This window comes from Prosopis cineraria, unplaced genomic scaffold (genome assembly GCF_029017545.1).
Source record: "Prosopis cineraria cultivar Desert tree isolate PC_DT_omini unplaced genomic scaffold, ASM2901754v1 PC15, whole genome shotgun sequence".
Lineage (NCBI taxonomy): Eukaryota > Viridiplantae > Streptophyta > Magnoliopsida > Fabales > Fabaceae > Prosopis > Prosopis cineraria.
Window position 1 is genome coordinate 4,762,444 of NW_026555346.1, and position 22,414 is coordinate 4,784,857.

At 32.3% G+C, this 22,414-nt stretch overlaps 1 protein-coding gene across 3 annotated transcripts; it reads right to left on the reverse strand.

Annotated features, from left to right (window-relative positions):
• Positions 1-7,380: 7,380 nt before the first annotated feature.
• Positions 7,381-9,806, reverse strand: LOC129294124 (uncharacterized). Of its 3 annotated transcripts, none has more exons than XM_054932263.1 (2): positions 8,285-9,806; positions 7,381-7,566 (listed from the first exon to the last, which is right to left on the reverse strand). In XM_054932263.1, exons 1-2 carry the CDS (start codon positions 9,690-9,692, stop codon positions 7,550-7,552), a joined length of 1,425 nt encoding a protein of 474 aa, XP_054788238.1. In that variant the 5' UTR covers positions 9,693-9,806; the 3' UTR covers positions 7,381-7,549. The 3 variants fall into 3 exon arrangements, with proteins under 3 accessions (XP_054788238.1, XP_054788237.1, XP_054788236.1); XM_054932262.1 differs by lacking the exon at positions 7,381-7,566 and adding an exon at positions 7,573-7,775; XM_054932261.1 differs by lacking the exon at positions 7,381-7,566 and adding an exon at positions 7,785-8,027.
• Positions 9,807-22,414: the final 12,608 nt, after the last annotated feature.

A 22,414-nucleotide genomic window follows, 5' to 3' on the forward strand; every position in this document is an offset into this window, starting at 1 on the left:
AAGTCCCACCCCGGGGGGGGGGGGGGAATAAAGGATACAAATTCATAGCAAATAGGCAACTTTGGGTGAATTTAAAGTTGTTTTTGTTTTACTATTTTAAAAATTAATATTTTATAAAAAATGCTTTGAAAGTAAAAAAAAATAAAGAAATGTTTTTTGTTTTATTATTTTAAAAATTAATATTTTACAAAAAATGTTTTGAAAGTAAAAAAATAATAAAAAAATATTTTTTATTTTTATTTATTCTTTAAAATAATAATTTCAAAACATTTAAACAATATTTTCATTTTTTGATTTTTTAAAATAATTTTTTTATTCTCTCTAAAATATTTTTTTAAAAACATATTATCAAATAATTTTTTTTATATTCTACAAAATAAAAAATTATTCTTAAAACAAGTTATAAACATGCCTTTGTTTTAATTTCTGAGTGTCGGGGTGCTCTATGACTGTGATGTGATGTTAGTATGTCATGCAACTCAAGAAATTAGATGCTTCTTTCAATTCAAAATATAAATATTTTTTTAAAAATCTATAAATCAATAAAGTTTTTATTATAATAAAAATATATATTATTTTTTGTTCTTAATTTCAATTAGAGTGAGAAATAATTTTATATAAGTATCTAGATTAATAAATACAAAAAAATTACAAGCATTAAGTTGTATATATTTTGAATTAAGATTAATTAAAGAAATATTTTCAAACATTAGATTTTGCAATGAAGAATTGCCAAAAGTGAAATTATTCAGACGCTTCCATCGCTGGAATCTGATTTTAATGTACAAATTTTAGCATTCAGATAGGGGCTGTATGGTGTTTGGCTTTTGCCGTTGGCTTGAATGAGATCTTTTTCTTGTTGCCAAAAAAAAAAAAAAAAGATAAGAGGTGAAGCTCAAGAAAGCGCACTGGAATCAGTATTATTACTTCTTCTGAATTGTATATGATTTATTGGTAAACCAATGATATGAAAGATTAACAGCACAAGCATGTAATTAATTTTGAGAAAATAACAATAAAATTCCCCTGAAATATACATAAATGATAATTTAATCTCTCAAAATGTCATAATTTTTTTTAAGTTTTTAAAAACTTTTCTATCATTAATGAATTTATATAAATTATTAAATTACTCTGGTTGAAAATAAATTATTCACAAGTTTTATTTAAATATTTATAATTTTTTTTTGTATTCGCAACAATACAACAGTAAATTATAACTTTACATGTTAAATTTTTTATTTATTATTATATTTTTGCAAATATAAGGTAAAAAGTTGTAAATATTTAAACAAAACTTATGAATTATTTATTTTTAATAAAAATAATTTAATAATTTATATAAATTTATTAATGACAGAAAAGTTTTTAAGATTTTTAAAAAAATTATAATATTTTAAAAGATTAAATTATTACTTATATATTTTTGAGAAATTTTATTATTATTTTTTCGTTAATTTTTACAAAATTCAACAAATTGTAAGCCCATGTTTTATACAGACATTTAAAAAGAACAATGTATTGAAAAATGTGAAAACTTGAATTAGCACTATTTGATGATGACGATGAAATGGCAAGTGGAGCAGTGGCGTGACAATGAGTCGTCGTCAGTTGCGTGTGGAGCTGGGATGGAGACAGATGAAGCGGACGTACCTCATTCACCCTTTTGTATCATTGCCCCAATTTTCCACATCTCATAATCGTAACACAATACAAGCTGGACCAAATCTTCCTTCTTCTTTTTTTTTCATTTGAATAATACTAAAAACATACATTAACAATTAAGGAGCGTTCGACTCATAAAGTTCAACATGCAAGAAGGATCTTTCATCATTTTTCAACCCGTGTAGGAACGTTGGAGGATGATTAAGAATACAAAAATTTTTAAGAAAGGCATGAAAAAACTTGGCCGGCCTATTCACTAGAATATTCTCTTCCCCAACAACATGTGAGAATTTTAGCTTCTAATCTTTGTGGATCAATTTCTTGGTGACAATAATACTGTCGTTGAACAGATGAGTATCATTACACCCTTAAGTTGCCAGATTAGTAGCCTCAATATAGTTTAAAATGATCCGAATATTTTTGTAGTCATCTTTTCAAAAAAGATCAAAACCCTTAAAAAATAACAATAATTTCTACAATGGCTCGTGGAATAGCTAACAATTTACATGTGAAGCCCCTTTTCCACATTCCATTCTCATACCAAATTATGCCATCATAACTAAAGTTATCCTTAGTATTAACAACACCATCCACTTCTAATCTAACATACTCTGTTTTTTTTTTTTCAAGAACTTTCTTCCTACTAATATTATGTCCATAACTCAAAAAAGGGGCATCCCTGATTAAATCAAAGCTAGCGATAGCACGAAAAAAGGATAAAAGAACATCAAAGCTTTGCTTATGGGCATTCTCATCAAAAAGTTTTCTACATCTAGCTACCCAAGTATCCCAACAAACATAATTAAAAAGAATATTGCATGGTAATTTACTAGTAAACACTTTACCAATATCGTGCAACAAATTCCATTTTACTCAATTAGTACCATAAAGGTTGACAGAGGTGCTCTAGTGTTCACTAGCTATAATGGCCTTCCATCATTTATCCTATTTGAGCAATCCCTTAACAAGTGTTTGTCATCTTCAATTGTGTTACAACTAGAAGGACACTCATTTTTTACTTCAAGACCTTTGCTTCTGTGTAGTGTTGTGGTATGTCTTCTTCCACATGAGAATAACCATATGAAGGATTTGATTTTCTTCATAATTAGCCGACACTAGAGTACCTTCCAATGTTATAAGCATTTATTCAGGTACCTATAGTTAGAAAATTATAGGGAGATTTAATAGTGAAAAAATCATCAGTGGAAGATTTCATAAAGTGTTTGTCCTCTTCTCTCCTTACTAGGTAGATAAGCACTAGTCACTTAAGTAACTAAGTTAAGATGGAACCACTATCCTAATCTAATAATTTCCTACTCTCTTATATGATAAACATAATTAGTAACTGATTCATCTCTATCAATCAAAGTATTTATATCAGGTATAAGTTCCATAAGTAGGATATTCATTTTTGACTAGTTCTCAAACTAGAATGAAGTATTTTTATCATTACAAATCTTCTTACCAATTCTTTCTTTAAATTTATCCCATACAGCCCATATGCATTACCAAGTAAGAGAATACTTCCTTTTCTTTGTAATGTGAGGCAAATTCTTTCAACTACAACCATATTTATTTCCTAGGAGCTTGACCCACAAGGCTTATTTATTTGTTGTCAGGTTCCAATAAAGTTTCATGATAAAGGCTTCATTTTGTTTCTCTAAATTCTCGATACCAAGGCCACCTTCTTTCTTATCCTTTAAGATAGTCTCCTAAGATATCAAATGATGTTTCTTCCTTCCTTTACAAATCTCCACAAGAAACTCCTATTAGCTTTTTCAAGTTTCTTGAGGAGTCTCTTTGGGAGAATCATCGTTTGTATATGATAAGAAGAGAGAGCTAATAAAATTGCTTTAATAAGAGTTGTCTTCGTTGCTATGTTCAAGAATTTCCCTTTCCATCTTGATAACCTCTTCCTATTTTTGTCCAAGATTGGTGCAAAAAGAGAGTAGGACACTCTACTATGACATAGGAGAAGGCCAAGGCATTTTCCTAAATTAGTTGTTAAACCAACGTCTTGCCTGTTTAGGTCATAAGCTCTAGAAAAGTGTACCCTTTTTAAGAAGCAAAGTTTTATTTTATCTGTGTTCGTCTTTTAACTTGAAGCTTCACAAAATCTATCAAGACAATTCATTATAAAACCCATTTAATTTGAAGTAGCATCACCAAAAAGAATCAAATCATTAGTAGAAAATAAATGAGATATATCAAGTCCCATATGAGAAATTTTGATTAAGCACCACTCATTGTCCTCAATGGCATCTAGGATTATATGATTAAGTCTCTCCATGTGAAGAGTGAAGATATAAGGAGAAATGGAGTCACCTTGCCTTACACCTCTGGTAGTTTTGAGAGACTCTATAGGTCCACTGTTCCAAAGCACTTGAATTGTCAAGCTACTGATGCAACCCATAATGATATCACACATCTTTGGAGATAAACCTACTTTAGAGAATGTATCCTGATAAAGCTCTATTTCAGTCCATCATTGGCTTTCTAAAGACCCACTTTGACTACCATTACCCTTTTTCTTCTTTTGATGCTTTTCAAAGTATGAATTATTTCCTATGCTATGATTATACTATCTCCACTCCACCTTATAGAAATAAAACTGCACTGGTGTTTACTAACCAGAGTCCCCACTACCAATTTCAATCTTCTACTTAAGATTTAAAAAAAATATATGTAGCTTGTATTACAAAGTGATGTTAGTCTAAAGTCCTTTATGGTTTCAAGGATATCAATTTTTGAAATGAGAACCAAATGAGTGTAATTTATATCCCCAATCTTCCTTGGAGTATCAAACATTTCTTTCACCAAATTGCAGACATCATCTCCAATAATGTGCCAAAATTCATGATAGAAGAAAGCTTGTATTCCATTCGGTCCTTGAGCCTTAAAGCTCCAAGATCAAAAGATGCTGCCTTAATTTCTTCATTATCCACTTCATGATACAGTGAGCTCAATACTTCATTAACAAGAATATGGAAGCTATTTCTTGAAAGGCTATGGATTTAAGATGCAGGGCAACTCACAAATAGATTTTTATGACAATTGACTGCTTCTTTCTTCAACTCCTCTTGATCAAACATCCATTCGCCATCCATTCATGTTTTTCAAGTCTTCAATATGATTTCTTCATCTCCTTGCTTTAGTGTGAGCATGGAAAAATCTACTATTTTTATCACCCCATTTCAACCATTCGCTTCATATTTTTAATACCACATAAGTTCTTCTTGAGAAAGCACTTTATTATACTCATTCCATAATTCTTTCTCAGTTTGGACAACATATTAATTATCTTTCCTCCCTCGAGCTCTTTCAATCCCTTCAATTCTGCTAAGCAAATTTTTCTTTTTTATCCCAAAGTTCCCCACAGAATTATCATTCCAAATGCTAGCATTATATGAAAAGAGCCTTACCTTCTCATTCCAACTTCTTGTCAACCAAGAATTTTTAATGACGTTAGTAAATGCCTCCTCTAAAAGCCAAGTAAAGGAGGGTTTTGTTTTGATTGTTTATTCCAAGAAGTTGTCACATGGAGGGGTCTACGGTCAGAGTTAAATTTTGGTAGATGATAGACAAGGGTTTAGGGAAAGAGATTTTCTCATTCAAAATTCATAGATACCCAGTTAATTTTTTCTTTTGGAGTATTTCTTTTCCAAGTACATTTTTCCCCAGCACTGTCCACCGTTTGTAATAAGGACTTATTTATACACTCAACAAAGTCTTTCATTCATAAGGCACTTGATTGCAACCACCAATTTTATCCTCAATAGAAAAATAAGCATTGAAGTCACCAAGAACTAGCCAAGCATTAATAGTACAAGTACCAAGTCTGTAAATGTCACCCCATAGATCCTTATGTTTGTAAAGATTAGTCTCAACATACACACAAGTAATCTAGCAAAAAGAACTATTACAGATATTCTTAACCTCAACATGTATGAACTCTGTAGATGAGCAATTCTGAAGAATTGTAAATTTATCTTGATTCCATAATAATCACGTGCCATCGTCTAGCTAATAGACGACCAAACCTTCCTATGCAAGGTTATAGTGACCACACAAAAATTACAAGAAAATTAATTAAAAGATTTTAAAAAGAGCAATAATAATTCTTATTTTTAAGCTTAGTCATTGTAAAGCAATGGTTTTTACATTTTTCAGTTTAATCTTTCAACTCTTTTCCCCTAATTGGAAGCAGTTATCTTGCCAAACAACATCAACATTTAAAAAAGCAAAAGAAAGAAGAGAAAATGACAAAAAAAGTCATAAGAGGATCAATTAATTTAAATTAAATCTCAAGTACCAAACTTCAAAAATTTACAAGTCCAGTTCTCAATTTTGTAATTTTATTATCATAAATTTATAACTTATATTTCAAATTTTAATAGAAAAAACAAATTTGTTTATTCAACTATATTAAAATTTGTAAAAATATACTGCAAATTCATTTTAACGAAATTGTAAAATTAAAATATGAACTTATAAATTCTTAAAGTTTGACACTTAAAATCTAATTTAAATTAATTAATCCTCTTGATACGTATACGTCATTCTCTCAGGAAGAAGAAAAAAGAAAGAAAGAAATGAAAGCTAAGGGCTATTTGGCAACTTGTTCTAGAAATGATTTTCTGTTATCCAAAATAAAAAATAAAAAAATCTATTTGATAATATGTTTATAAAAAATGTTTTAAAAAATAAAAAATAAAATATTGTTTGAAAGAATAGAAAAATAAAAATAATTTTAAAATGTTATGAAATTATTGTTTTAAAAAATAAGAGAGAATAAAAAAATATTTTTATTATTTTTTGTTTTTAAAACATGTTATATAAAACATCAATTTTCAAAATAATAAAATAAAAATAATTTTAAACAATCTCTAATTAGTCAACTAGCTAGTAGCTAGGTGGGAAAAAAATAGCTGATTGCTAATGTATGCTCCGTCATGCGAAGAATATTAAAAAAGGACATGGCCTGGAAAGTGCACATGTTTCACCGTTATATTCTTTTAATTCAACCTAGCTAGGTATGGCTTCTTTCTACCATGTATACTTTGAAGGAGATTATAGTTTTTATTGCCAACAAGAGACATTTTGAAAGAGATTAGTTTTCATTATCACTAAAGATCGAAATTCTTAAACAATATTTTAAAATTATGAGATGTGAAAGCATCAATATTATTATTGTTTTTAAAAACATTGTTTTCGAACTGTCACCTTCCCATGCTCTGCAAACGCCAGAGTCCAATAACGTCTTGAAGAACAAAAACAAATCGACGGCGTTCAAGATCAGGAAACACCAACAGCAAAGCAAATGAAGATGAAAGGGGCAGGCATTTGAGCTGGATCATTCATGCATGGAGGTGAGAACTTCCGAGGATGCTACTAGTTTTGGAAACTGCGCCGGGTTCATTTGGATTAGACTCGTCAGGGTATAGGGAAACCAAACTCTGTATTCAAAGAGGGCTGAGCATGGTTTTATTTTACACTTGAACGCAGAGCAATTACAGAGAAATTTATACAAAGTTTCCAGACCATCCTCCCGCCTTCTGTCTTTTGTATCCGCAAAAAATGTTCATTGTCATTTCCAAGTTCCAAATAATTTCCTACTCTCGAATTTCCGTCATTGTGCAACAATTTCGTATTACTTATGAATTATAAACAACAGCTTATTCCTTAGATATTAATAAACTCGAGCAAGCACCGTGCTTCTGCATAGATCACACATAGCTGGGCATGATCCAGCTTTTGTGCTTTCCATGTACTCTATACGTTTTAAATTGAGTAAACATTGAATTGAATTGAATACTGAATATTGATATCAATAATTAACAAATCTAACCTAAGCCAACACAAACGTTGTCTCCCCTGAATCTGTTCAGATCCCTAAAAAATCTGCATAATTAATGAGAAACCGATGATCTTTTCAGAACACGACTGTTAGCGGAATGCAGAATGCGGAATGCACCATTACCCTTAGTAACTAGACAGTTGCATCACTATAGAAGGCAAACTAATGATCTTTTCACCATTTGTGTTATAAACACTGGCCCTGTCCAGAACTCCAAATTAGGGTTATATTCCTGCCTTCGTTGGTTTTATAGCTAAAACAATCGAGCAACGTAAGTGGTTAGTAAATATAAAAAAAGGCACCAGATCCTGATTTTACTGTACGAATAATGGTAGGGGAGTATTAAATTCAGCTCCCAAGAAAATTAATTACAGATAAGGACTAGTGTGAAATGAATTACTGGTAAAATAAAAATGAAATTTGTTGTTAGTCCTTAGCTGTGATTAATTTTTTTGAAGGGGGGTGGATGTGATTCTCCCCAATGGTAAATTGGCAATGGAGACACCTGCTAATGAAAAGCAATGAGCTAATAAAAAAGTAATCAAAATTTACACTCTTAAACAATGCCTTGATCCCTTCAACTATGCACAGCAAACAATGTTCATATTAATGCCAGAGAAAAAGTAACCATTAAAAAAGAACATTCATCACAACCTATTGAAGTTTAATCCTTATTTAAGCCCAGTGTAATAATGAAAATCAAAGTAACTCCTATTCACTATCTCATTCACACAGCAGAAGAAACTTTGGCAGTAATCTTACCCTCTTGATTCAAAGCCCCACCACCTTGTTGTCTACCATCAATTCCAGCTGTTGCCACCTGGTATGGTGGCACCACCCCACCTGATGGCGGTGCTGATGCCGCGGCTGCATAGTAGACCTGCCTGCCAGCATTATCGTAGGCCACCTGGGCATATCCAGGTTCAGACACCCCAACCTTCGGCTGCTGTACAATTCCAGAAGTGTCATTGTAAGCCCCGACTTTGGGTTGAGTATGTGAAAGAGACGACGGAGGTGCTGCATTGTACATCTCGGCTGGGACCATTCTTGGGACTCCACCATAGTAAGGCTGACCTACTGGTCCAGTCACAGGTCGTAAAGTAGTTGCATGGTACATTGCAGCCGGTGTTGGGATGAGATACACCGGCTGTTGCTGATCAGTTCCTGTTGCAGAAACCCCCAGTGGATAAGCAGCACTTGTCATATGTCTTTCAGGCAAAAACGCTGCCGACGCTGACACAGGAACCGGAACTGGACCTGTATGAGCATGCAATGGCGCCGGAGGCGGCGCCACTTTCTCGGGATTTTTCTGAGGGAAATAGTCCACAGTATAAACTCTACCATTACCTTCATCACTTTTCCGCTGTAGGAGTTGGTCATTGTTCACAATGTGTAGTCTCTGCAAATCCTGGATCTGTCTTTGGATCTCGGCAGGCGAGAGCAATGGTTCTCCAACCGCGTGCCGATCCTCCGACACACATTCTGATCCCGCTGACAAATCCTTCACCCCTGCATCCGGAGCAGTTGGAACAGGAACAGAATCAGGCAATTTCGTTGCTGGAACCCCCGGGTAAGCCTTATCCAACCCAAACAGAAAATCCGGGTTTGTAGCCGAGACCGGAGCTGGCGGTGAGGAACCGTCCACCTGCTGAATCTGCACAGAATTGAGAGCATCCACGAACCACTGCCGCTCCGATTTCAATTCGGACGACCCGAAACTGGCCGGAGCCGATGGAGCCAGCGGAAAAAGGAACAACCTCAGCCTAGCGGGCTTCGCGGAGGCACGGTACAAGCGGTCATACTCAACCATCATGTGCTCTAGATCCTCATCGTTGGTGACGGAAATCAAAGCATCGAGATCCTCCCCGGGAAGTTGGTACTTGAAAAAAACGTCGGCGTCGCAGAGGGAAGAGAGCTTCGCCACGAGAGCGGAGAACTTGATGTTGCGATCAACGGCTAAGATCTTGGTATCCCCGCCGATGTAAGCAAGCTGATTATCGTGAGGCCTGGGTTGGATTTTTCCGCCATAACTGCACATAAACTTGACTTTGTAATTGGTGGCGGAATTATTGTTAAGCTCATCCCAAGAGGGGTTCTCGCTGTCGATTTCGCGAGACCTGGGGGAAGAATCGCGTGAATCGGGGTAGGAAGAATAGGAATAGTTCTCCATGGAGGGGTTGGAGAAAGTGTGTCGGGGAATTAGGGGTTGATAGAAAGGGAGGTGAAGGCCATGGCAGGACTTCGGAGGGTTTGTGTAGAGTGAAAAAACGGCGTGACGGCACACCGGATCTTTTATGGGACGTGGGGCAGGGGATTTCCCTAAACTGACGCGGAGCTCTCTCGATATGCGGGTCCCACCTCTTGGCTTGTTCTGCTTCACCACAACATTAAGGCGCATCTGGTAGCTTAGAATCATAAAAAATAAAAAAATAAAATTGAACACGAAATGTTAACATATACATTTAGCATGTAATAATTATAATTTTTTAAAATTTAAATTTAAGGAAATTTAATAAAATCCAATTCCATCACATGCATCATGAAATCCGATTCCGTGATTTTTCTTCTCCAGTTTGCCCCTTCTCCCTCCTCCAATATAATTTTTTTTAATTTTAAAAACGACACTTTAGTCTTTTCTCATTTTAAGTACTTATATTTTATTAAAATTATATCAAGATTTTATCATCATACCAAACACACTTTTAAATCCAATTTTATTTCAATTTCAATTTTAATTCCGATTCCGATTCTGATTCTGATTTTGATTCCATTAAAAATTCTTCCATCATACCAAACATGACCTAAAATTTCTCTTCACTGAATGTAGGGCCTTTAGACCTTGTTTGGTTGGGACCTCCCTGCGTCTCACCAAACAAGAAAAGAGGAGTTGGATGGGATAAGAAAATGAGAGGGGCTCCTTTCTTTTTGTTTGAAAAATTTTTTTAAATTTTTTTTCCAAAACCTCCCCCTTCAATTTGGGAGATGCCTCCCCCCTCTTTTCCTCTTCTCTCCTCCCCTCCTCCTCCCTCTTCCTTCCCTTCTCTTCACTCACCTCCATTTTCCTTCCTTCTCTTGAACCATACAAGGTTTTAAGTGGCTTTATAATTGTAAATTGAAAAAAAAAAACGAAAACAAAAATGCAATGAGCCTTTTTATTTAGAGAGGTTGGGGGGAGTGAGAGAGGAGGCGTCTACATTCCAATTTCCGTAAGGAGCATTAGGAGTTTTTTTTTTTTTTTTTGAGAAATTGGGAAGAAGGATGTCATCACTAAATTAATTGGAGAAACTGGCTAATTCAAAATCTACAATTTTTCTATTACAATCTGCAGTTCATCTTTAATAATTCTGCACTTTTTTTCTTATTCCACAATTTTGGTTATTGTCTCCAATTAATTCAGTGATTAGGTCGTTTTCCTCCAATTTTTCCCTGTTTTATTATGTCAAATGAGGAGCGTTTAATTTAGCATCACATTATTAAATCATTAATAGCAGAAGAACGTTCTTTTTTAAAATAAATAAACAATTTACTGGAACAGAAAACTCGCAGGCTCTGCCTCTCCTTGGGCCCGTGATCAAAACATATACTAATCCTCGTTTTAATGTTTACTTATTATAAGCCCTCCAATTTCATTTAAAAATCATATTTTAAAATATTTATTTAATTTTATTTATAAGTTACGGTAAATGTAAATAATTAAATTAATAATTAAAATAAATTTTTAAAAATTAGACGTTTTATTATCTCAGTATATTACATATTTAACATTTATTTATTCGGGGGGCAGTACGAGTAACATATTGCATCACCTGTTACGGAGACTGTCGTGCCATGGCACCACGTCATATTCATCATGTGCGATGTCTAAGTCAGTGAAAAATTAAATGGAACCTAATGGCTTCAGATAGTGATAGCACCCCTTCTTAAATCTGCATGCAAGTGTGTGTATGTGTATATATACCCAAAATGAACAAAGGGTAAAATTCGTGATTGGCTTTAAGCTTGGTGAATGGTGGCCTCCAGCTGCACTGTTTGCATGTCATATGGAGATTAGAATCCAAAATAGAGCTGGTGACATGAGTACGATCACATGATTGTGGTCAAGTAATAGTTAACGCACTACTAATCTATCCAGTTGATATTACAGGTTAGATTGGGATTCTCAGCATCGAAATGCTTTGGTTCTTCCAAGTCTTTGTAAAAAATAAAAAACAAAAGAAAAGAAAAGGACCCAACCTATTTATTTAAACTTTTTTTGGTGGGAGGAGAGGGGAAGAAGGAAGAATCCATTCCAATCCTCCCAATTTAAAAGCTAAGGGAGGATTTGGAGAGGGAGGGGAGGGAAAGTTTTGTTGGTATTTTCTCTCCCTTTTCTCCCTCCCCCTCTTCAACCAGTCTTCGACCAAATAGGGGTGCAGTTTAGATTGGGATTTTTAGTATCAAAATACGTTTTGATTTGATCCTTGCAAGTCTTGAAAAAATATATTTGGGCTATTTGTTTAGTTTTTTTATTTTTAAAATTTTCAATTATCTTAGAAAGGGAAACAATTATCATCACATCCGTAAAAAAATAAAAAGAAAAAACAATTCTTATCGAATATAAATTAGACTAACTCCATAAACGTATTTACCTTCATTGTATATTTTACATGCGTGAAATATTTCAATAACAAAAAAAAAAGAATAAATAAGTGAACTATTCACACGTAAAAAATAAAAAAAAAACCTTAGAGGACATTGTTTATAAGATACAATAAATGCATGAGCATGCGAGAAGGTTTCATCGAGTGCTTACCATGGCTTTAGATTTTGACTAGAGTGACAGCACTTGCTAATTTGATCAGCGAGGCATTTATGTCTGGTCTCTTAAAGTTTTATCATACATTGTGATAGTGGAAGGCTTAAATTAAAACAAACAAACAAATGTTGTGCAGGCTTCTGGACTAGTTAATCTAGTTCGTTTCGATCAAATTTCAGAAAATGATCAAAATGAAAAAAAAAAAAATAGAGCTTTGAAGTTTCAACCCATGTAAGCCAAGTTCTTTCATTCCCAACTCTATTGATATATATATATATATATATATATAAAAGTTAAAGTATATTTTTTATAATCTAATTTTATATAAAATTTTATTTTAATTCCTTAATTTTATAAAATATATTTTAAATTTTTTTAATTTTAACACTATTAATTTTAAATAATTTTTTACATTGAACATTATTATTTAAAAAATATTAAATTTAATAGTCAACATTTAAAAGTATTTTATTAATATTTAAAATTTAATATAATTTTTTTATAATGAAACTAATAATATTAAGATTAAAAGATTAAAAATATATTTTTTAAAATTAAAGAAATCAAAATAAAATTTTATGTAAAGTTAAAGTATTAAAAACATATTTTAACTTTATATATATGTGTGTGGTCACATGTTTGACCTAAAAATTTATCGATACCCGCGCGTGCGCATATGATAGAATTTATGCTTAATATAAGATATATTTAAAATTATACTAGTGTTTTTTCCAATCTTCTAGTTTCATTTGACGGTAAAAATAAAAAATAAAAAAAATCTCCCAGCTGCATTCAAAGCGCGTTCCATTCAGGTTAAAAAGTGATGATAATTAACCGCGAGTAAAAAAACCAACACCAATTCCCTATAATCTGTATTTTATTCTGCCTTGATTATATATAGATATATATAACTAAAATGTAAAACCACCGGTTATTAGTGCATTTTTTATTTTTATGTCGTATTTATACCGACATGAAATAGAAAAATATAGATTAAAAAAAACTGTTCACCGATGAGGATCACAAGTCCGTAAGTACTCAACCGCAAGCAAGGGAAAACAATATTTCCATTGGTTTCGGTCAAACCAGCGGCGGAGACACTGCTCTGGGCCGTCGTTTATTCGCTCGTCCTCGGGAATTAAATTTGTCGTCTTGCCATCTTCTGCGGTAAAAAAATAGAGAAGTAATTATTAATTATTAATTGTTCTTCGTGCCACTGAAATAGTGATTTATCTTTTTCAGAGAGAAGCTGGTGGAGGCCGAGCAATTATCAGTTATCACCATCAGATCTTGGTGATGAGTAACGGCTTCCAGAGATAGTGAATAGTGATTGGCGAAGGATCTTCCTCTCTGCCTGTTTACAATAAATTGGCGTTGACTCGTTGATTTCGCTCCATTTTAACGAATGAATGATCCATCGATCAAAATTCAAATCCCTTAATCTCGGCGACATGCAAATTTAGCAACACTCTTGGTCCCAAAGCTTGGGGGCGATTGACTACGTTTTTGGCTTTAATTTCGTCATAAAAATGCCACTTTTAAATATCTTGCCCGGCGCTCCTAGCCGGGTCCGGATTGTGTCCAGGGATTCCTCTCCCGGACGCCTCGTGTACTATGTACAAGAGTTACATGTTGTAATACTCACGTCATGTAGACTCAAACTTTGTTGTTTTTTTTTATTTTGTTTGGTGGACCCTTGACCCTCGTAGAAGGTTTGAATAGAATTGAGGCATTCCAGAGGCCTGGGAGCCCAAGTGGGAATCCAGCAGCCCTGTCATGTCACAAATGCTCATAGGGAGTTTAATACATGTTTGGATTGAGTCCTCCTAACTTATATTAGAATGAACCAAACTTAAGTTAAAATCTTAAAAGCTAAGTTTATCCTGTTTGAATAGGAAAAAAAAAAATCAATCATAACTAGGTCCAAACTAGCATTTTTAACAAAGCTCATCTATCAAGCTTTTTTATCAATGTTGGTATCTTCTCTGTCATCGCTATCACGTACGCTGGAAGATGAGGCATCTAGTGAAAGTAATGAAATGGAAATAGGAAGGAAATGTGGCAATACAGTGGGTCCTGCCATTTTTTTCACTTCTTCTTTTTCTTTAATTTTCTTTTTTTAATATATAATTCCTACATAATTTTAAAAATAATATATCATGATTTCATAACTAATTAAATCATCTTTTTATAATTTTTTATCATTTCTTAATGGTTTCATAAAATGAAAATGAGTAAACTTCACTTGTAAACATAACTCTCAATATTTAGACAATTAAAAATCTTTTTTAGTGGGAAAACAAATTATTTTCTTAATCCTACTTAACCTTATTATTATTACTATTACTATTACTATTTTTATTGTTACAATTATTTTTAAACAAACATTATGACTAGGTACTGTATATTTAAAACTTAACTCATTTTAGTAAATTCTCTTTCAAATAATTATTTGATAAATTTCAATTATCATAAAACAATTCCATGAGCAAGATACTAATGCTGGTAAAACATCCTCATCAAATCTATTGGATTGTCAAGGCAAATGCATCTCATTCATCAAATAATTAGAGATCAATTTGTAGATTATATTAATTAAATATTTTGTAATTTGTGAATTTTTTTACATTTTCACAATTGAATATTTCAATTTTTTGCTTATTAATTGTAATTTTAAATTTATTAATTTTTACTTATTAATTAATCAAAAATTATAAAAAAAATTATGTTTTTTTCATTAAATATCTCAACTAGCTTTTCAAATCATCCAAATAAAATTTTTGTTTATCTAACTGACTTCTGAAAAAAATGTATCCATTAACTAATTTTTTTTCTAACCTTAACTTACTAACTTTAATTAAATTTTAATTTTAATTATAAATTTTATAATCCAAACACACTCTTAAATCACCCACTCTCACAAATTTGCTGCTGTGGGTAAACTATGAACTAGGTTGAATTCGCCTTCGATCAAATGCACAATGATTTGTGTGCAAGAACACTCAATCAATCGCAGGTCAGAATATATATACTCCCAACTTTTATTGATATCATTTAGGATATTCATATATTTCCTCCATTTAAAAATATAAAATATTTTTAATCAAATCTCACATTTTAATAAAATAATTATTTATTTTCAAACTAACCCTATCTTTTCATATTTATCCTTATCAAATATCTCATAATAAATATAAAGTCATTATCAATAAGGACACTTTTGAAAAAAAGATAATAATTACACCTCAAAAGACTAAAAATGCTTTACAAAATTTAACTTCTCAAAAAATAAATTACATCTTTAAATAAAGGGAGTATAAATTTTACAAGAACTGATTCTAAAATTTACCTTTAATTCAATTTGAAAGATTTAACTCTGTCATGTTTTGTTTCTAACTTTATACTATTTTATGCAAGATTTTATCATTTTAATAGTTTTATTTTTTGGAATAAGTAAGTTTATTTAGGACAAGATTTCTATATTTATTATTACATATTTAATATATTTTTATTCAATCAAACCAAAACAAACAGATTTTAATATTTTAATAATATTAATTATAAATATTTATTATAAAATAAATAATATACATGTCTTGATTTAATTAAAAATGAATATTTTTAGTGTATAAAAGTTAAGTGTTTAAATTTTATTCTTTTATTTAATTCAAGACTTCTGTGCGATTTGTTGAATGAATCAACGATCTTAAGCATAGGCTTTTTGACCAGACAAATAATCCTTGTCAGTAATGAAGTTTATTATAGATTTTATGATATACATGTATAATATAGTGATAAAGATATTGATTTTTTATTCCGGGCCGAAGACATGGATATTGACTAGACATTGTTAAACGGAGCAGGAAAATTGAAGTCGGGCCTGATCTTTAATATGTTTGTCGAAGCATATGGACTTTCTGGCAATAGTGGGTTTCTACGACGCTTGCCATTCGTTGGCCCTTCACATCACAACAGACCCAGAAGAATATATTGAACCTTCTTACGGACTTGGCTTTCAACAGGCTTGACTAACACATGTCTCTGAAATCATCTCAACTCGGTCATTTTTTAGGCATCAGTATTCATCCTGGGACATGACACCTTTCATATTTGTCTCCCTCCCTCTCTTGAAATATTGGAAAACATGTGTGCCCCATTATGACATGATATATTGAGATTTATTTTTTAGATCAGGATGTTATAAGTTCAAGAGCATTTTAAAATTGAGGATGAGTATTAAGACATATTATCTAATAAGATTTATTTTTTATTCATTGAGATTCAAGAAATATTTTGCATTTATTATCCATCATTTGTATATTTATTATTTATTATCATGGTCATCTATATATTGTAAGTTCCTTATATCAATGCAGTACCGCACTTTTTTCCAGACTTTTTCCATTCTTTTCGGAATTTTTTCACACTACAATTGGAATATGCAAGATGAGCACTTATTCCCACCTAAATCTTGTAATTTTTGTTTTTGAACCACAACCTGAGGATAGCAAGATTGAGGAGATGTCAATGGTCCCAGATAACAATGATCGTTGAAAGCAGTTAATGGAGGCGAAACAGTGCGGAGATACCTGCATACATATATCCCACCATTGGAATTGCACCTTAAATAACTCGGGAAACACGGAGAATTAAGCGATGGAAAATGTTGTGGGATTGCTGCATGCATGCACGTGCTTTGATCCTCTTGTGGAATATCACTCCCAACAAACCCTGGATTTCATTCACTTTTAAAGGTTAATTTAATTAGCACGCCCTCTAGTCCATGAAAGCCAAATGCTCAGGAAATGATAGAAAAGAAATAAAGTGCGACATGCGACATAAAGTATCCTTTCATCGTTGATTGTATGCAGTGGTACGGTTGCGCTAATCATGTCCTTCCACTCGCTATAAAGTTCACAAAAATAGCTCCGTTAACCTGTTCACAACTTTCTTTCCAAGTGGGGAAATCTCCTGAATAATCCTCCCAAGCCCCTTCATTTCCCCCCTAATTTGCTAAAAATTGAAAAGGGGGTTCAAGATGGGTTGATTTTTGCAAAAAAGATTATCTGCACTAATCACGGCAAATCCCATGATTCAGAGATAGATAGCACGTGTTGATCATATTAATTATATCTTGAAGCGTACATTTCTTAGACTACTGCAAGCCATATATATCCTATCCTACCAATTGGATCAATCTTTTTTTTTTTTTGGACAATGATCCTACTATATAATCTGTGCCCGTTTTATTAACTAACCTAACATTTTTTTAGCTTTTTCATGCTTGATTAGTTAATAGTTAATTTCATTCATTCATATATTGTTTGTGGCTTTGTGCATCTCTCCCCTCTCCCTCTTTTATTCTCTCTACGTGCGAATATTCCCTCAATAAACATGGCAGTAAATTTTTATAATAACCATACTCCTATGATCCTATTTATAGGTTATTTTTAACATATTTTACTAATACTATAGAAAACATTAAAACTCATTAACTTTATTTTAAAATTTAATAAGTTCTCAATTTTTTTCTTATTAAATATACACATTTCAATAATATATTTTTTCTCCCCAACATTTAATGAAGGGTAAAAAAAATTTATGATAAAAATTTAATGACGTGACTTATAAATAAAATAAAAAAATTTTCTTTCTATACTCTATAAATAAGACCAAAGGGAGTACTAATTATGATATTAGATATGTTTTTCATGACTTTAGCTTACGCATGAAGGTTCTTCTAATTTTAATTTTTAAGATAAAGATGTCTTTAATGCAACACACACACACACACAGAGTTTTCTATTTGTCAACCCGGTTTAATTAATAAAACGTGCAGTATTAATTTCTGTAAGATCTTGTCCAATTAGTCAGGAATTAGCAAACTCGACAGGATAAGGATTCAGGATCAAATAATTGATAATAAATTAAAGATTTTTTCTGCAATGGATTGAAGACCGATCGAGTGGTGATAGTTACTAATACGTAGTACATGATGAATAATGCGTGCTTTGGCCTGGGATATTTTAGAAGTCCACGCTAATGATATTTCTCAAAGCTCGTTTTAATGACTATACAGCTGGATTATCACTTGCATACACATTTAAAACACTCCAAATTAAAGCCCCAATCAAAAGCTCACCAAATTCATATCGTATATATACTACGTACTAGATTATTCTCAACTCTTCTTACATTGCCCCGGGGGGGTGGGACTCTTCCCTTAAATAAAATGACTCATAATACACACACACACACACACACACACACACACACACACACACACATCTAAACAAACATCTCAATCCCACGCCTTAATTCCATGGAGATATAATCCTTGCACATATATGTATTATGCACACGCAGACCCGAACCCCCTCACATTCCACAATCAAAAGCATACAATAATAATATGATAATATCTCCTCGAGAATAAAATCTCAAGGAGTGTATACAACTAAATTATATGTGTTCACAATTCACACCCAATTAATATATTTATGACAGTCTTAATTCGGCTTGCTCGCTTGCACAAAATTTGTCGTTTCTGTACAAGTTTGAAAATTCTGGAACTTATATTATGGACAACTAGCCAACCTGATGCCTGTGACATCTTTTACGCTTCTCATCACTCTACTATATGAGTTGGCCAACGAAACTATATGTCAAATGTAATGTGAAAACAACCTAAACTATTAAGTTAACAATGTTGAATTTAACTCAGACAGCTAATCATAAGTTTATAGCTATATATAGTGTGTTTTAATTAATGACAATATGTAATATATATAGTTTAATTTGGAGAACTCCGCAAGCAAGCTAGCTAGGTATAGCTGAAATTGCCTATAATCAATGACAAAATAAAACGATCAGTTTGCAGCAGCCACAAATTTGGTCCAATGAACAAACAAGTTGGATTGTATAATTTAATTATTTCTAATTGATTACCTAGAGAATTGGATTCTGAGTCCAGTTCAACAATCTCGATTGATTTTTCTGGGTTTGTTTATCAGAGTGTGCCCCCACATAAATTTGACTAAAAATTAGTTTGGATCAACGCGAGCTTAAACTAACATGCTTCTCGTGAGAAAAGGACAAATTAATGAGTCGCTAGCTGATTGTTGCCATAGTTTAACTGAAATTTATCAAATTCAATGTTTGTTTTTTGGGTCTCAATCATATGTACCAGCCAGGCCAGATGTAATTCCCTTCTGGAGAGGATATGACGAGGATTCTAGATTTCCTCGTCTCATATTAAAATATCTTAATGCAAAATCTTAGTTGCTCTGCAAATTTTTCTATACACACACAGGAGTCAGGACAATGACATTCAATTGTAGAAAGTAAGTATTTGGACGTAAGTGATTGATTCCTAGATTTTGTTTCTTTTATGAACAAGGGCAAAGCGTCACTACGTTACACACACATACACACTATAATTTGTATATACACGGGTATACAAGAGCTTTTCTTCTGCCTCCTTTTTTTTTTTAACAATTGTTTTCTTTGAAATTGCATGATCAAAGGTAGGTGCAGCAATACACTTCATGTTTCTTGATTGTGTCTGTACTTCTCTACTATCTCGAAAACTACAAAGGTTAGATTATACTATAGTGCGACCACCCTACAAAGATATATGTGCGCGTGCGCGCGCTCTTGCATGAAACATATACACTTGAACTCATGAAAAGGACCACGACTCACGAGTGTAGGGTAGAGAGAAAAAGTGGGTCATTGATATATTTAGATAAGACCGTATTCATATGAGATTGGTCATCAAAAGAATCTCACAAAACAGATCACAAATTTAATCCCAAATATCGCAACGCTTTATTAATTAATTTTGATAAGCTTATTTGATAACGGTGTTGTTTATGGACCACAAGGGCAATGAGTCCTCGTACTTTTTTTTCCTTAAAAAACACAACAACTAGGAGTTATATACTTATATAGAAGAAGCATACAACAAAGCGGTATATTCGTTCTCTGCTGCTTAATTAACAAGGTGCGAAGATATGCGAGGTATTAAAAATAAATAACACGATCGGGTCGTAACCTGCTAAAATAAAATTTGTATCGTATTGAAAAGAAGGACTTCCAACTTCGAGGCAAAAAATCTAGGGAAGCTTGCTAGTTTATTTGATTCTCAAGCAACACATAATTGTTCAATACGGTAACTACATCGATCAGCAGCAAGTTGATTTAACAGAATTTTATCAACTCACCAACAATTCTCAAATCAACCTCATAAAAAAACTTATGGCCTGAAATATTGAAAAATGAAAACGTGAAAATAGAGAGGATCAGAATATTGGAAAGTGGAGGGCATTGAAATTCCGTACATGTTATATATACTTAAGCGTGCCCGATCAAGAAGGCAGTAATAATGATTTATTCCCCGACAAAATGTGCATAAAGAAGATGCTACTATAATTAACATAAGGGTAATACTTATGTACTTAACCTTATATATTTAATATACTCATATCAAATCAAATCATGACATGTAAATTTTGATATATTAATTTAATTAATAACAAGAGTTTATTACAGAAAAGTAATCTATAACAAATACATATATCTTGATTTAACTATATATAAATAATTTAAGTATATAAGGCTATAAGGCTAAGTTTTTTCCTTAACATAATTCAAACTGCTGAAGAGATAGAAGAAACAGAAGTACTATTCCATTATTAACCCAATCATATGGAATAAACTTGAGATGGGGGACATAATTAAACGCGTTTGAGTGTGTGTGTGTATCCATAATGCATAATTCAAAACCTATAATGATTATTATAATTTTCAATCTCTGGTACCATGTGAGAAAGTCAAACTTGTTCACATACAGAATCATGCAATTTATTACCCAGCGACGCAGCATAGACTGATCACTGATCATAGACATATTGATTAATTTTTTTTTTCATTTAAATTCATAAGTGGTGTTTAAAATTATAAAATGATAAAGCAGGACAATCATATGGTCTTTTGAACGGTGATTTCTTTAAGAAAAATTATCAGTACATAATCCTTGATTCTACAGATGGGGGTTCTTGTCTGTACGATATAATTTTAATGTCAAACAGTCATTTCAATATAGGTAAATGCCTTATATTAATTACAGCACGCGCATGGGGGATTTGGATTAAGTGCCTATCCCATTTGAATTATTGAAATTCATGTAAATAGTTCAAATAATTAAACTCACTTATTCATCAATATTAGGTGGAATATAAATTTAAAATTATTGATTTTAGATGGGATAAGCACTTAGTGCCTATATTACGAACAGACACCAAATCCAAATCCAAGAAACAATAGAATTGTTTTTCATGGGGTTTTAAATGATAAAACTAGCACTGAACGTATTTATTAGGATTTTTTTTGGGATTCAAATCCTCTGAAATTGACATTAGTAAATTTTTCTTAAATATTTTTATTCATTTTATCATGTTTTTATAAAATATAAAATATTCTCTCCCTTTCTAGAAGAAGAAAGCTTCACTAAAATTCACCAATATCAAATTTAGAGGATTTATTGTCTTTTTTTTTTCACCAGTGTATTTCTACGGAAACGAGTAACTACATTTAATCCATCAAGTAAGTACAAAATACTATTAAACGCAAACTCTCCGCCCATGGGTTTGTTTTCCCATCCAGCTATAATTAAACGACAAGTGGGTTATATAATATAGCCGGTAGGCGACTTGGCGTATGGTATGAATTTAATTAATCGTATTTCAAATCATCGCTTTATTACAAGCTGGAGGTAATTAATTAAATTCTGATTACATGATAATCATTAACGCGACAAGTTCCTGCCACTTCAGCGAGTTAGAGTGAAAAGTAAAAGGAGATGAAAGATACAATGAACATGTTAACATTTTAGTCTGCCTCCATTGATAGTGATGCCTAAGCTGTAGATTCACAAACTTTAATATCGGCAAAACACTCCTTTGAAAAACGACGAACACCATTAACGGACACGGTTTGGGAACAAAAGGTCACCGAGTACTCCAATCATAAAAACTCCAATAATATATGATTAATTGTATTTTATTTTTGATAAAATACGCCATTTTGTTGACATT

What these genes read in the sequence shown, in the direction of transcription:
- LOC129294124 (XM_054932261.1), bottom strand. Translation starts at nt 9,692, where the DNA reads ATGGAGAACTATTCCTATTCTTCCTACCCCGATTCACGCGATTCTTCC. An exon ending in TGGGGCTTTGAATCAAGAGG is followed by an intron (nt 8,028 to 8,284) that starts GTAAGATTACTG and finishes TTTCATTAGCAG; the next exon opens with GTGTCTCCATTGCCAATTTA.